The following is a 17,477-nucleotide window of genomic DNA, read 5'->3' on the forward strand; positions in this document are numbered from 1 at the left end:
CTGCATGACTGGTTTATAAGTGCAAATTCCCACAACATATGCATAGAGCAAATACAACAGGTGATCAGGACGTTATTCACACTTGGTTTCTCCATTAACATAGAGAAGTCATCATCTAAACCGGAGCAAGAAAAATTGTTTCTTGGAGGAATAATCAATTCTGTCCTAGGGAAGGTATATTCTAGTAAGAAGAGAATACAGTCGCTACTGCAGCGAATTCCCCTTTACCAGAAGGGACAAGCTCTGAAGGTGAGACTGGGGTAAAATTATTAGGGAAGATGGCTTCATGCATCTTTTTGATTCCAAATGCGAGAATACTCACGGTACCAATTCAGAAATGGCTGCCGAACCATTGATCACATGCAACAGAGAGTTGGGAGATCTTGTGGTTGTCAAGCAGAAACTAAAGTAGGAAATGGTGTGGTGGAACAGACCACATGTCACACAAGAAAGGAAATTTGCGTAACAAACTCCAATAGTAACCACAACAGATGCCTCTCATATGGGCTTGGGAGCTCACATAGGTTTGCTCAATGTACAAGGGGTCCGACAGGAAAAAGATGCAGAACAGCATATCAATATCTTGGAGCTAAAGACAGTGCTACCAGCCGTTCAGAAAGAGCTATTAGGGAAAACAATATTTATCCAAACAGACAATACAAGTTCAATGTCTTAATTAAAAAAAAAAGAATAAATGATTGACAGAATGTCGAACAATGTCAAATATTCACCCCAGTACAGAGATCTGGGACTGAATCAGTGTTTTGCTCCCCATGCCATTCCAGTTTAACTCCAGCCATATGCAAATCCGTCTTGACCCTGCTTCCCATGGTAACAGTCCAACCCGAACTGCCAGGCCAGGTCCTCTCTGGACCAGAAACAAGCCTCCTATGACCGGTTTCGGAGTATCACCCCTCATCAGCCAGGCTTGCTTGACTCCAGTGGCCTGGAGAGCATGGGACCCACGTCTGGGCATACCCGTCCCACTCTGGGTGACAAATGCACAAAGAACAATTGATGGACAGAATGTTGAACAATGTCAAACATTCGCCGGGGTGTATAGAGGACCCAGTTTGGCAGTTCGGACTTAACTGTTCCCATAAGGAACCGGGTCAAGACTGATTTGCATGTAGATGGGTCCAAACTGGGGTGGTGTGGTGAGCAAAATAATGATGTATTTAACCCAGATCTCTTCACTGGGGCAGAATGTTTGATTTATTCAACATTCCGTCCATTATTTGTTGCAGCAGAACTCAACTACTGAAGGCACCCTTTGACTCTTTACCCAAAATCACATTAAAGATGCTCACTCAAAAGACAGCATTCCTGGTGGCCATAGCATCACCTCATGGGGTGAGTGAACTACAAGCACTCACAATTCAAGAGCCATATTTACAGGTTCACAAGGACAGAATTTTCATGAGGACAGATCCACAATTCTTATCTAAGGTGATTTAACACTTCCACATGAATCAAGCAATACCAATTCCAATATTTATTTTAAAGCAAACAATTCAAGCATAGAGAGAGTTACACACGCTGGACATAAGTCGAGCAATAATGTACTGAATTAAAAAGACAAGCAGGAAAACAAAGCAACTATTTGTTTTGTTTGAAGACAACAATATGGGACAACTTGTAACTAAGGGCACAACCTTTCAACCGTGCCACACAATTGAAGGGGAGAAAATAAATTCAAACCAAAAAGCACACAACAACAAAAATGAGCAACCACCGCTTTTCTAGCAAATATACCTTTGCAGGACATATGTATGGCAGCAACTCGGTAATCTGTAAACATGGTCACTTAACCCTACTGCTTAAGCATTCAAATGAACAAGGATGCTCAGGTGGGACAAAAAGTGTTTAAACATATCTTTACAAATCTAAGCTAAACATCAACCCAACCACCGCAGAACTAAGAAACCTCAATAAAATCAATGCACCGCATGTGAATCCAGAAAAGATACACATTGCAAAACAAATTTGTTTCTTACCTGTACGAATAGTTTTGCAGCTTGAAGAATTCTCTGGATTCACAAGCGACCGACCCACCCACCTCCACCAAGAAGATGGAAGGAGAAAACAAACAGAAAATAAATAATCTGAAGCGCGCAAGAGCTACTGTAGTAGGGTCCTACAACGTCGCAGGAAGCACCAAATGGGGGATCTGTTGATGCCCAATAACAACAAAAAAGGAAGAACTACGGATCCAACCACTAGCTGTCGGAATAATGCACTGCATGTGAATACAGAAAATTCTTCAAGCTGCAAAACTACTCGTGCAGGTAAGACACCATTTTGTTTGCATCAACTGACTTACATAATGTATTGGTCTTATGCTTGTAAAATAGTCACTAGCACTGTGTGTGTTATCATTGGTATGAGAACTCTTTAGAACCACCTGGCATGCATGCAAGGTACCGGTTCATCGATCCCAAAAGAGACAATACATTTCATCACCAGGTTTTGTTTCCAGTAGTTTGTGTGTGTAATTAAATCATTGCACAAAATTCAACAAACTCCCAAATGCGCATCATAGTCTACAATGAAATATTTTCCCTTTTTTAAACTATGAAGCACTTTGCCAAACAAATTTATTGACGTGCCTAATAATTCGATAATTGTGCTGACAAAACAAACATTTGAAACCTCCTTAACAGTTGAAATGCTGAGCACAAGAAATGGTGTCCTCAGTCGTATGCAGGAGTCCACTGCTAATACAGAAATGTGTATTGTCCTCATAATAATGGCAACCTACTCCACAGCTTGCATATACCAAAATCTTAAACTTATGTTTGTCCTTTTTATTTACTAACTAAATCAAATAGTTTTGTGGTTTGGGGTATATTTATGGTGAAAACATATATTTTAATATTTTTAATTGACACAACAAATCTGCATCTGATAAAAAGACATTTCCTTCAGTTTCTGTTTAAGCACTGTTTTTTATAATTTGAAAATAATTAAGACTGCCCCCTGGTCATCCAAGAAATAGTTTTTTGTTGAAAGCTACGAAGTGGGTGTAGATATGGTAGAGATTTTACTTCAAAAAGTCTTGCAAATTAGGATGATTCAATGTGTACGGTACCAAAGCATTTATTTAGCCATGGCTTCATTTTCACTCGAAAGGGATCTAGCCCATAATATAAACAAGGGTCATATCTAGCTTGAATGTCTGTCCATGCATGCAAAGCAGAATTGATATTAAATTCCAATACATTTTGTTAAAAGCAAAAGGGAATTATTTTGCTTTGAAACAGGAGTGGCATCACTGAAGAATTTCTACAACAGTTCCTAAAAGACATCTAAGAGTAGGTGGGAACGATCTGCCCAAACCTGAAATATTATCTAAAACATTTAGCAGGACCTCATCACTCAGGGGTCCATGGTTGACAACCTGGAACACACTGAGGATGAACGTGTCTAGGAGCTTCACAACAATAGCTGCAGAATTCTTGAAGAAAAATGCCAAGACATTTCCGTAAAGGCAGAAGATTTGGAGAAAAAGTCCTGTCGTAATGAGAAAAAGTCCTGTCATAACAGAATTCCGGGGAAAGTTGGAGGTGGGGCCTACCATGCTGGGAGAAGGGAGCAACATTCAGGCATATGTTCAATGCCTGCTCAAACATGTCCACAACCGCTCAGATGACTCACTGATATCTCTGGATCTTAGGCATAGAACTAACTCTACAGGCCAACACTCAGTCCCCACCGGACATTCGTAGAAAGGTCCACTTCTTCGAAGTAAAAGATGACATAATGGCTTGTGTGCATCCTCACCCCATGTCATCTTTAAGGCCCACAAACACTGTTTTTTAAAGCAATATCACAGCAGTAACACTTCAACAAATGAAAGCCATTGAAGACTACCACAGAATATCTCCTTGCCCATGATGTTTCCTATCATTGGGGCCATCCTCTGCATTTAATGTTTTTCTGGGAAGGTCAAAGTCATGTGATCAAAGCCATTGCTAATGCCCACTCATTGTTAAACCTCCCTGCAGAAGACCCACGTGATCAGGATGGTCCTTGCCCAAAACCTCTGCTGGAAACAGGCAGCACATGGCAAACAGCCAAAAGACTACGTAAACACACACCACTTCCCTGAACGGAGAAACAAGCAGCCATCTGAAAGGCATAGAAGATGAATAAAATATGCTACTGTTTCTTTCCATGATGAACCAGACTGGTTTCCATCACCTAATTCCACAGGTGATGTGGCTACTAACCAGGGTTCAGACTATATAAAATATAAAGGCAGTGGTTCACCTAAAATATGGTTGAAGGAGAGTAGACGTAGGCCAGAACCCTGATTGAATATGACCATGGACGTGGGAGACATGAAGGAAACAAGTTTGATAGTTTTATTTTCTTGTTTTAAGATATCAAATTATTGTTTGGTATGGGAGAAAGACTGGGGAAATTTGGCTGCTGTTAGCATGGTGATTGAAAGATGTGTGGAGGTTCTTAGGAAATGTTCCCTTTTACAATCATAGAGCTGTTCAAAGTTAATACACATGGTCAAGCTCATAAGCTGAACGGCCCGCCAATGGAGGAGTGATTATTAAACTCTTAAAGTAATCGGGAACATATATTAGTCTCCTACAAAAGACACAAGTATTCTCAACGGATACACACATTCTTCAATCCCGGTTCTTCCCCATCAATATTTTGCTTCCACCAGCATGAAATTATCGAGAGTTTGATTCTGTGTAGTAAATCCTTCTCGGTAGAGGTCCTGGAGGTGAAATCTCTAAAAATGGGAGGTGTTGGACGTGGTGGTCCATCTGGGAGCCCACATAAGCAGAATTCTAAATGTAGATTGAAGAAAAATAGATTGAACACCAAGAATGAAGTCACACTCTGTTAGATATAGTAGTTTCAGTATCCTTTAAATGGAACGAAATGCGTTGTCTATTGTCGTGTCGTCTGTTATACAAAGAAGAATAAAAGATACTGAAACAAATATATCTATCATTGTGGCCGACCCTGTTACAGCTAGGAGCACCAGAGGGAATAATTTTATTTCTCGCCAGATTATACGAAAAATTTAGAAACCTGTGTGCGCTATGGCACCAAAGGTGAATGCACCCCGAAATTCAGGGTTAAACGAGGGATTAGGCAGGGCTGCGTATTAGCCCCCCTACTTTTTATACTGTTTATTAATGAAATTGACTCAATTTTAAAAGCTGTAAATGCTGATGCCCCTAAAATCAAAGGCGTCTCTGTACCAGTGTTATTGTATGCTGATGACGCTGTCCTGCTTTCAAGAACACCCTGCGGACTACAGCGTCTGATCGATAGATTTTCTAACTTTATTAAGGATAGAAAACTATCTATCAATAAAGGGAAAACACATACTATGAGTTATGGGGCTAGAAGAAAAACCCCTAATACCTTCTTTATTGAGGGGAAAAGGTGCTAGAAGTAGATAAATTCTGATATCTCGGGATAACCTTCTCAAAAAACAAAAAATGGACTAATGAATTCAATAATATTACTAATAAAATGGCGAAAAACGCACATGGTGTTTTTAGATATACGGCAAAAGTTGGTGACAGTTGCACAAGGGATATGCTCCACATTTATCAAGCCAGATGTGTCACCATTGCAATGTATGGTGCTGGGGTATGGGTACACACGTGTTCCCATAATTTGCAATTGGAGGAGAATTCCTTTTTAAAAAAGCTCTAATGCTTACCCTCCTTCGCCCCGACCGAGTTGATTCATCAGGAATTGGATATCCATTTTTAGATGATCTACTATCAATGAGGCCATTAATGTTATGGAGGTCGATATGGCTTCAGGATGAAAAGGCTTTTAATAGATCTATTATTGAGGACTGTTTATTACTGGATAAATCCTGCAATATCCCATGGTTAAAATACGTTGCCGACTGTTATTTAGAAATATTTAATATTAATGTATCGATTGATCCCGGTGCTGCATCTAAGATATCCAAAGTAGAGCTGAAAACTACATCCTTGGCCCATAAAGCAAGGCAACGGGCCTCAGCTTATGGATCTATGTCCACAGTCATGTTTTACTGTAAATACAACATGAATGAAGGTTTTCCAGGTTACTTTGCTATGGTGACTAGGCCATCTCATAAGTTTGTGCTAACTAGGCTGAGGTTTGGCGTAGCACATCACTTAGTGGCCCTGCCAAACCTCAAGAAACATCCAACTGGGCCTTGTCTGTGTGGTGGCGTTACCAAACAAAGCACTTTGCACTTTTTATTGATTTGTAAACTGTACATGAATTTTCGATTAGTTTATCTGAAACCCATGTTTATCAAATATGGTGTACGTACTGTTAATCAGGCGATGAATTTACTATTTTGCATGGAGTCTGCTGATATCTGCTTTTTTACTGCCACCTTTTTAAATCGTTCTATTAAGGCACGTAAAAGTATGCTATTTTAGGAACACTGTATTTTATGTAATCTTTTTTATACGTATTGTATTCTGTAATATTGATATTATATATGTTTTGTGCTTTTATGGTCATTTTTTATGTGCCGAATAAAGCTTCATGAATTGAAAATCTATCAGTGTGTGAATTCATTCTTGGTGCTCTCTCCATTTTTCGGCAATTTACGTTTCTGGATTCCAGTGAGACCCAATGCGGCGGGTCTCGGAGGTTGATTGCACAGGACGTTTACTTAGTGGGTATTGTGATTGAGGTGCTGAACCTGTGGTCTGCCGCAGTTAGGAGTATCTTTGTACAATTCTAAATGTAGATACACCCAACACAAAGCAAGAATCCTTTTTGAAGATTTTAAACCCAAACCTTTAGCAATTGAAGCAACTGCAGCAATCAATCCTGCCTCTTGGTCCTTGGACAAGATGAGATATCTTGGGATTTTAATTGGTTGCATCACCTCCCAAGTTGTTGTCCTGAATTACCCTGGACTGATTCAAGACCTTAATGATTTCCAGAAAGGGTTCAATAAGCAGTTTTCAAGGCTGGGGAGAATAGCTGTGATAAAAATGTAGGTCTTGTCCAGATTCTCTATCTATTTCAAATGATGGCATTGCTGACACCATCCCCAATACTCCAACAGCTCCAGACACTGATAAAGTATCTTATCTAGTAAAATAAACACCCACAGATAGCAAGTTAGATATTCTATAAACAATTGGCACAGGTTGGACTGGCAGCTCCAATAATTCCTTATGCTTCCAGGCTGCACAGTTTCACTTCCTCATAGAATTGGGGGGGGGGGGGGGGGGGTGGAGGTTGGGGTGCAAAAAGAGGCATCGAAATAGTGGTGCTTCATAGAACATCTCATAGCAGTCACCATGGTGGGTTCCGTGGTTCAAAAGGTATCAATGCAGTTGGGAACTCTACTCCTCACTAGTGACTCTGTCACTTTTGGGATCTGGGAGACCATAGTTCATCTCTTTCCTGTCACTTTTTTCTCCAACAATTAAGATATGGTGGTAGGGAAAATGTCTAATGGTCAGCTCCCTCTTTGTAAAACACTGATGCTCTCATATGAGGATCTCAAATAAAGGTGTAGTTTACAGAAGTGGAGAGATTTACTTCACCGGATTAGACTACAAATTCCTCATGATACCACCAACAACCCTAAAATAATGGGGCAAAACCAATGGAAGCCAGAATTGGGGCAGGGACTGAACCTAAATGTGGATAAGCTTTTTCACAAAAGACGAACATTCGCTACCAATGCCCGCCAATGTGAAATACAATATAAAATTTTTGCATACTTGTATCGCAGTCCTGAGAAGGGTTGCTAAGTGGAACGCATCCTGCTGGAAGGGATGTGGCTCATCTGGTTCTCTTCGCCACTTACTTTAGACTGCCTGCAAACTGGAGATATAAGGAATACATAATTAGAAAACTGAATAAAGCATTTGAAACCCAGATCCTGATGAACTTGGGTGTAATCCTACTTGGACACCCCATGACACACAGCTATCCCAGAAGTCTCCCAGAAGTAGGCACCTAGCAAATGCTGGCCCACAATTTTAGGGAACTTGTGTGCCCACACAATCTCAAAGCAGTGCGACCATGCCCAGGCAAGGTTTCTCAAATTCTACCCAGATTAATCTGTAGAACCTGTCTCTCCAAATAATTCCTCACACTATTGTACAAAGAATGTCTAGACTCACTAATAATATTCAGTAGACTATGGGGAGTGAGCGGTGGTGGTAAGGGACTTGTGTTACATAGTTCACTTGTACATTTATTTGCTAAATCCTCCTGGCAAGGTAGTTGTAGACCATAGTATGTGTTTGTTTAACCAAAATAAAAATACAATTGAAACTGAAATATGTTGTGGGGCCTTACCAAAGTAGTTTGTCAGTTCTGATGCTAGACTGGGGGTAAACTTCACCTCGGTTGACAGCAGTTTTAGACTCTGCAGTAAGTATTGATATTTCTTGCTCTACTGGATTAGATGTAGCCACCGGAGTTATTTTCTTATCTAAATAAAACTACCATAGAACAAATGTTAAAACTTCTAGATTGTGAAGATTGCCTCGTTCTATATAGCAACTAGAAAATAACTTGAAATATCTATTATTAACCTAAGTAAAGTCTTATACATCCAAAATCCTATTTGACTTCAGCTTCTGCTGTCGTGGGATATTATGTTGTAAATGACCATTAAGTGCTATAAGCCCTAGTCTTTGATGTGCCCTTCCGAAAGAACTACCTCTTTTTAGTAAAGCAGTTTGTAATCAAATGTATCATCGAAATGTGCCAATGCGTCTCTGCTGATTTCAATATGGTAATGTGATATTCAAGTTAAAATTACTCATCAAAATTAAATTAATATTTTGAATTAGACAAGATTTTTTCAGACATTTTATCTGTGCTTTTAGGTGTTTTCCTTCCTTTGTCTATGTAGAGAAATGTAGATGTTTAACATTAACAATGTTTTAAGTGAAAAATAATCCTGCTTAGATTTCAAATCTACCAACTGAATGAAAGGAGAGATGTTTTGTGTCACTAAAATTGATTTTATAACCGCTGTTAAAATACATTTCTAACCCATTTGCTGCTCATCCCATATTGGTTTATACCTGCAATTTCATACAAGTTACAACCCTCCGTTACTATGTTGTCCTGCATCCACTCCTCCTGAAAACATAGAATTGCCCGTTGTAGAATAATTTTCTGTTACTAAATGCAGTTGAACAGAATCCGATTGCAGTTATCACTTGAGAAAAAGTTTAGCTATTTTTCTTTGCCTTTGGATTTGTTTGAGTGCAGTTTGACAACTCCCAAAATAACAGGGATCGAGTTGAGCATAGAAACTGACCACACAAGCAATTGTTTGATCTTGTGTTCAATGAAAACCTATGAAAAATTAAACCAGATTCCTTTACATTAATCACCACCATATATGTTGCTGTAGTTTGCAGGAACTTAATCCTAGTCTTTTCTTTTCCATTTTCTTGGCTCTGGCTTTTGCCTCTAGTGTAAAACAGATTGATTTTACCATAGATAACTGGAAATCTATAATTGGCAAAGCCTGAAGAAAACTGGGTACTACTCAGGTAGATAATATAGATGGTATTGTTGTCCATTAAAATGCTTGTGAAAACTGATAATTAATCTGTTAATTCAATTTTCCCTCATTCTGACTTGTGAGAATTCTCAATGCACATTAATTACTTCACTGAAGATAATACTTTCTAATATTTATTATAAAATATGTTTGCAACATTATATGGTTTCTATATGAAGATAGGTTCCAATATATTAAATGGGATTGAATTAAAGTATTAGTTTTAACTATATCTTTAAGTGATTGATTGCAACGCTCAACCCACTTGCTCAAATAAGGGCCTTTGATTACATTTCGGCAAAAATAATTTCAGTGTTAACCTTAATGGAATAATTGTTAAACAATGACATTTTTCTTGACCCCCAAACTGATCCATCTGAATGTCAATTTCATGTTTAAAATAACTCCGTAGGTCACCTCCGTTTACTTGAAATATTAATTGTTTTACTATTTAGTGTTAGACCTTGTAGAACACATGATGGAATTACTCTATGTAACCTTCTTAACTATGAAAAGGGTCTTCTGTCTTCTGTCTCTCTAGCCATCCCAACAGCAACCTCATTACACCTAATGCACTTTCTGCTGATGCACATACATGAGAAGTGTTTTCGGTTTATAATTAACCAAAGGATTCCTGACTAGAAGTTGAAACTGGTCCAGCATCACCATACGATCCGTGTCCTAAGGTCCAGGTAATCAGTTCTATTGAATGGTACTCTGAGCTTCAGGCGCTCCCATAGTCCTGAGTGAAAATAACCTACTACAAATCTGACAAGCAAGGAACAAATAAACAATATTCAGTCACAATTTCTACTGTGAGGATATATAATTAGATAATATTTGACGCTGGAAGGGTGTGGCCAGGAGAAGGTGATACTAGTCCATTGTCCTGCACTGGATCCAAGCACTAAATGCTCCTGACCTGTGGCTGCAGGTAACCCATTCTTGTCAGCAGCAACCATTTTGATAGGTTATCTGTGTGCTGCAGGTGCCCCAGAAATGCCCACTGCAGGTAACCCTAGTGCACAGCCAGCCAGCCAGCAAGGTAAAAATAATCTAACCTTATGTCACAGTCCCTGAGAACGAAAAGTAGTTGAGTACATATTGACTACTTGTTGACTTCTTCTGGTGAGGTAATAAGACATCTTCCTTAATGGATGCCATATTTATTGGTGCTTTGCAAATGGTGCAGTGTTTCCCTAACTCCCTCCTACACCCTAAAGATGAATGTATCCTCTTGAAAGACCTCTATCCCGAACCCTGTTGTCATGGTTCAGAGGAAGGATGTGAAGCACTTGGGAGCAGTGGAACCCTTAGGATGAAAGTGTTCCGTACCCAGTTGCCATGGCGAGTTGAGCCCAATTCCTTTTCTAGTCGCTTAGTCTTCAAGCCGCAGTTAAACCAAGGTGCAGAGCCTGTGTCTTTTCCCTTGTGTGGTGCAGCAGGCCGTTAATCAAGATACTATATCCCTCCGCCACACCTTCTGTTGGGCTCTCAAACATCCGTCCCATTGGTATATCTGTTTAGGTCACAATCAGCAGCAACTGTGTCTATCAGGGGTTGCAAACACCATGACAAACAAGTCAGATTTACCTGAACTTTGGTCCAAGGAGAAACTGGATAAAATGTCCCCCGCAGTGCCAACTATGGATTCAACTATAGGTTATGCCTCTATACATCTTTCCATCCTTTCATTAGACTCAACTTTGGATGTGGATGATTTGAGCGTAGCATTGATGGTCATAGACACTGGTGTGGCGTCCGACTGCCCATTGTTGCTCCTGCTTGACTTGCCCTAATTGTACCCCTTAAGCATGAGCAGTAGATGAAGGTACTTGTTCCCCTAGCTCAACCAGCTGCACTAGCTCCTGTCTAGGTACCAGCCCTTGCCTGGGTCCTGGATAATGTGGTAATCTATTTAGAGATGTATGGCTCCTGTGGCTATACCTACCAGGCTTTCCCCTATGAAAGGTCCCACCAGGAATTGCTGGAAGCTTGAAACCAAGAGGACTTGCATCTCAAGTTGTTTTACGCTATCACAGCAAAGGTGTTGAATGCACTGTTGATTGCAACTGCTTCCTCCTCCGCCCCTACCAGAGGATATGGGGGTATCCACACTTCGATGACAATTTCATGAGCAGCCAAGGTCCTAGATATCTAGGTTGTTAAGCTGATTCAGTTTTTTCCTGATCTTCCCCATGTCATTAGGCATGGATTTCCCAGGCCACAAGGACTGTACAGTCTTTTTTCCCAGGAATCATCAAACTCAGTGTTTGGTGGGGACAGCAGCTCTCTGAGGGGCAAATCCTATTCTCCCAAAAGTTCAAGAAGTGTCTGGAGATGTATGGGAAGAAGATCTTCCAGTTTGGTAGTTTCTGTAGCAGTCCGCTTCATATGTCAAGCTATTGCCTCCACCTCTTGCATGAGTTTAACCACTAGGTTTTATTGCTTCTGCTCTATGTCCAAAATGACTACCTGTTTATGCTCAACATGGACAAGAATGCTACAGAACAGAAACTGGTCATGCCCATGTACTTCATTGATGTGGCTGCCAGGACTATGAACACTGATCTGGCCCAGTGACCTTCATTGGTTATGCCCTATAACTAGAAGCTAAATTAAATTACCTCCATTAATCAGTCCCTCGAAGGACAAGGTCCTTAGCAGTAGAAGACTCTGATATGGTCATGGCGGAATTGATGAGTGCCATGCGAGCAGAATCATCCAGACTACCACCTATTTTCCAGCTAGCAAAGGCCCTCCAATCCAACAGAATCCTTGTGACCCCAGACTATAGTTGGATCCTACTCTTCCATGGGAAATAGACTGATAAGGAGAAAACATCAAAAGGGAGAAGGACAAGTGCACTTAAGCTCTTGCCTGTAAACCAACCACCCTTCACTTCACCCTCCCAAGAGACCTGCTGTACAGTAGTGATAGATAATGCTTTCCATCCTCTACGACTACCTTGCCCAAATAACTCGGTGTTTGGATCATCTCATTGGTGAAGAACAGCTACTCTCCTTAGCACCTACACTCCCAAACCACATCTGCTCCAGTCACTATGCTAAGACATTTTGAAGAAGATAGATGCTTAAAAGACATGAATTCAGTCTCACAAATAGATAATTCTCCCTTGAAAGGAAAATGGGATGGGGCACAGCCCCATCTTGGATCTTCATTATCTCAACAAGTTCATTCCACTATATAATGATTTTGAGTGTGTTTCTGGCATCTGTGCTGCTCAATGTGCAAATGTGATGAGACCTTCAGAATGCCATGCCTGTCCTTACATAGCGCAGGATGGATAGTGGGATACCAGCAATACTTATATTGGACCTTGCCATATAGCCTCCTTGCTAAACATTGTGTCTTTAAAAATATCATGACAGTGACATACTTCCTTAGCCACCAGAAAGATTATTGCTACCCATTCTTAGAGGACTGTCTCACTTGAATGGCATCCAGGGAAAGTGTGGGGTCCACATTGCATCAGGAACCAGAGACCCTGTACAATCTTGGGTTCTTAGTAAGCTACACACAGACCTTTCTAATTCCTTCTAAAAGGAATCAGTTCATAGGCACAATTTTGCTCTGCAGTCTGACAAAGGACTTCACTCCTCCAGAGGGGGTGAATCCCATCACTCATTGTATGGTTGATTTTTTGTCTAGGGCCGTGGGAGCTTAGAAGTTGTAAGTGTTCTGCATAGGGTGCTATCCACAGCCACACCTGACATGCACCCTGCTGCTTCATTTGTTTGGGCACTGGGACCTGTCCAGTTGGTGCTCACTTCTGGTCCACTGATCTTTTTTTCCAACATGTAAAGGATCTAAACCTCATGGAGACCTAATGAGTTTAATGTACAGGTAATGGTCCTCAGTGTGTGAAAAGTGGGATAGTATGTACAAGTATATGTGAGGAGGGAGGTGGCAAATATCCTGTGGGAAACATATTGGGCAGCAACGTTTATTGTCCCTTGTGCTTGGTGTTGCTGTGGTTAGGTAGGTGCTTGTCTGAGCAGATTGTGATGTGTTTGTGTTTGTTTGTGTACTGAAGTTGATACATTTGTGCTAGGTAGGAAAGTAGGTTATGATGATACTTTACCTTACTTACTCAAGTCCCTTATGGATTTTGCTGCAAAGAAGGAGAAATTCTTATAAATATCTCTCAAATCAAACAGAAGCATGCCCTTGAATATTTTGAGAGGTGATAAAAGTCTCAAGTCGCACCCAGGAATTCAAACGATCGCTGAAATGTCTGGTAAACGTGGAAGGTTGTGAGGGTAACTGGCAAATGGTGGGACTGGTGCGGATGGGAAGAAGGTAGTTTACATTTTTGAGAAGTTGACAATAAGAGAGCACGTTTTTTTATGGATTGAGGAACATAAGGAAAAGACAGATTGATTTGTCTGCTTGTTGGTTTGACTCTGGTAATCTCATGAGTGTTTGGGAAGGAGTAGAAGGGACATACCAAACAATACTAGTACAAGTCTCTTTATAGTTGTAGTAAAGTGCCCCTTTTTGCATGGTTGCCCCCCACTTTTTGCCAAATATTGATGTACTTTGAGTGTGCCATGTGTTCCTGCCAACCAGGTGCCCAGTGCCTATGTTATTTTCCCTAAACTGTACTGCTGCAAAACCCAATTGGCAACTCTCTGACCACATATAAGTGCCTTTTAAAGGGCACTAAAGGCACTCTGACCAAGGAAGACCTATAAGGGCTGTAGCACTTATTGTGCCACCCTTGGAGGCCCTGTGCCTTTGCATGCACATGCACACGCACACACACGCACGCACGCACACACGCACCTGCACCTGCATGCTTAGGTGCACAACCAAATGAAGAGTCCACATTTCACACATCCCTATGTGCCGTGCCTACAACCCACTGCCTGGCATAGGTAAGCCACCCCTCTAGCTGGGTGCACTATACCAGTGGTGAGGGTACAGGAGCATGAGCCCTGTACCCCTACAGTGTCTAAGTCAATTCTTAAACATTATAAGTGCAGGAATGCCATAAAGAGTATATGGTGCTGGGAGTTTGTAATTATGAACTCCACAGCACCATAATGGCATTACTGAAAACTGGGAAGTTTGGTATCAAACTTCTCAGCACATTAAACCCATACTGATGCCAGTGTGGGATTTAATGAAGAATGCACTCGGGAAGGGTATCTAAGAGATACCCCCTGAAAAACGACCTAACTCTAGTGTCTGCTCACCAGCTGCCAGCACCAGACACGTTTCTGGATCCCTGGGTCGAGAGCCTGAAACAAAGCACATCCTGGGACGAGGTGCCAAGCTTCTTCCCCCAAAATGGGCAGTGTTCATGAAGGGGGAATTTCAAAGACTTGCCCCCTTTGTGAGCTACCCCAGCCATTCGCTGCACTCAGCAACTGGCCCCCACAGGTTCTGACCCCCACTTTGGGAAGGAGAATCGGCGGGAAAACCAAGTTAGGAGGAGAGGTGTGCCCACCTTTGCCAACCCCAACCCTTTGGTGGGGGAGGTCAGGTGAAGCACAACTCTCAGTCCCCGCCATCTTGCAGATGGGGGACCCAACCAGCCAGTGTGAGGCTTATGCTCCCCTTCCACTGGAGGGTGGCATAATAGGGGTGTACCCACCCCAATGAAGGGACCCATTGGTTCCCGGCCTGTACCTACCTGTATTTTCCCGAAATGTAGTGTTTAGGGGTAACCCTGAACCTTGCCTCACCAGACAAGATGAAACCGGAAGAGAAGGACCGAAGAGCAGTGCTGAAGAAGGAGAGGACATCAACTGACTTGGCCCTAGCCGTACCGACCAGTCCCAACCTCGACCTGCTACAGCGAAGTCCTGGTGTGTTCTGCAGCCAGCACTCCCCAAGAACCCGGACGACCTGCCTGTTTTTCCAAACCAGACTGTCTCCTTTAAGCACCGGATTTGCTCACCCACAGACTCTGGCTCTGGCCAATTCCACGAGTCTGCACCACTCTGCACCCGACGCCCATAGCCTGAGTTTGAGAGTGGCCCAACACCACGAGGAGGTCTCCCCGATGATCCTGACCTAGGATCTGGTGATCCCTGAATTGCCTCAAGTCTCCAACGAACATCTGCAGCCCCCTTCTGGAGGATCCCCCCCAACCACGACCAGAGCCGGTAAGGAAAACCCGATGCCAAAAGACACCCCTGCACCCAACGTCACACAGCCTTGGGTGGCCCAACCAATGGTGTCCAGGCATTCCAGCTTACTTCTCTAACCAGTGGTTACCTCCAAAAGATCTTCGTCCCTGAGCCTGCAGTGTTTGTTGCAACCAGAGAATCCCCATTAAAATCAACAGGGCACCCAATGCTAAAACAGCACCGTGCACCCAGTCTCCCCCTGTGAGTGCTCTTTGTATGCCCTGAGCCTAGCACCGGGAGCTTTGCTCCCACAACCTTGGGGCCTGCTCGTGAGCAGCCACAAACCGGAGGCCCCTTATCCGCCATTGGATAACATTGGTCCTCAGCACTCTGCGCTTGGCCACCCTAGTGCCGCTAAGGGTGCTTTGAAAGTGCATCCTTCACCCTCGGGGAAACCTAGTTCTAACCCCAGAATACTAACTCCTAAACCTAAGTTCTTACCGTTAAACCATTAACATTGTTTTCCTCCATAGGACTGCATTGACTGCTTTTCCCTGAAAATTCTTCTAAGTGTGGAGTTGGTTTGAATGAAAACCTAAACAACTGCAAATGTACAAAAAAATATTCTTACCTTTTCTCTAGGCAATGTCTCAGTGTGATATCTAGGCATATCACACTGAGTAGAAAAAGTAACTTGAAAAGTAATCTGAAAAATTCAACTGTTTTATAAACAAATGATTTACCTGTAAACCAATCCAACTGCATTCAGATTGTATTTCACTGCAAAATTCCTGCAAATTATGTCATACTCACCAGTACCAGGCCTGGCTTGGTTCTAGAAAATCAAATGTAACTAAATAAAATTTTTATACAACACATTGGTTTGAGTTCAGTCCTTGAGTGTGTGACATAATTTATTGCCTGAGTGTGTACAATAAATGCTTGACACTACCCTCTGATGAAGCCTCACTGCCCACCCACACTATCACAAATAGAGAGTAAGGTATTATCTACTTTTACCTCTGCCTACCTTTGGGGTTCCACTAGACTCTGTGCACACTATACCTTACTTTGGTATAGTATATACAGAGCCAGCTTCCTACAATAGTGATTCATTTGTTGTTTCTAGCTTACTTGGTAGATTGAAATATAAGAAGGTTCTAATAAATGGCCTCAGGTTCGGACTTTGTTTTCTTTGATTTCCAATGTTTAAAATGTGTTGTCTTTTATATTTTACAGGCGAGAGTGGCTAGAATTCAGCAAATTGATAAAGACGTGCATCGTATACGCCAGCTCCTACAATCACAAACAGCAGAAGCAGAGGTTATTTATATTTATTTTCTATGTTTAGTACCATTGGAAATTATCTTTATAATGGCTGAATGCATTTGTATGTCTGGAGTGAGTCCCGGAAAAAAGGAATATGTCCTATATTGAGCTTCTTAACACAAATACTTGATCTTTTCAGAGATAAAGATATATTTGAGTTAAACGTGTACCTTGTCTATTATAGGGTTTCATGATTTGCTTTCCATTTGGATAGGTTTCATATGCTCTAAACGGTTTCATACGCTCTCAACCATGTCCCTCTCCCTTCATATTCATCAGAGAAAACCAACTCTGAGAAACATCATGGCTCATTGATGTAAGCAGTATTTTGTGCATCAAAAGACACCTTGAAAACATTTACATTGTCTTCTAAAGAAGTTTCATATAGATCTTTTTATAGTACCCTGATAAAATACTTCAGTACTTGGCGTGCAAAAGCTTCCTTAAGAATACGTAACATATGAGAGCGCAGATCCTGATGAATGTTAATTGTCCTGTCCCTT

General features: G+C 41.5%; 1 protein-coding gene across 10 annotated transcripts in view; it reads left to right on the forward strand.

The window, feature by feature from the left end:
• APC (APC regulator of Wnt signaling pathway) overlaps positions 1 to 17,477 on the forward strand; it is an 831,398-nt gene that overhangs the window by 591,342 nt on the left and 222,579 nt on the right. For all 10 annotated transcript variants that reach the window (XM_086961019.1, XM_086961023.1, XM_086961027.1 and 7 more), the window contains one exon: positions 16,885 to 16,968. In XM_086961019.1, coding sequence (XP_086817145.1) covers positions 16,885 to 16,968 — 84 coding nt within the window. The remainder of the gene's footprint in view (positions 1 to 16,884; positions 16,969 to 17,477) is intronic.

This window comes from Lissotriton vulgaris, chromosome 3_1, assembly GCF_964263255.1.
Source record: "Lissotriton vulgaris chromosome 3_1, aLisVul1.2, whole genome shotgun sequence".
In the NCBI taxonomy this organism is placed as follows: domain Eukaryota; kingdom Metazoa; phylum Chordata; class Amphibia; order Caudata; family Salamandridae; genus Lissotriton; species Lissotriton vulgaris.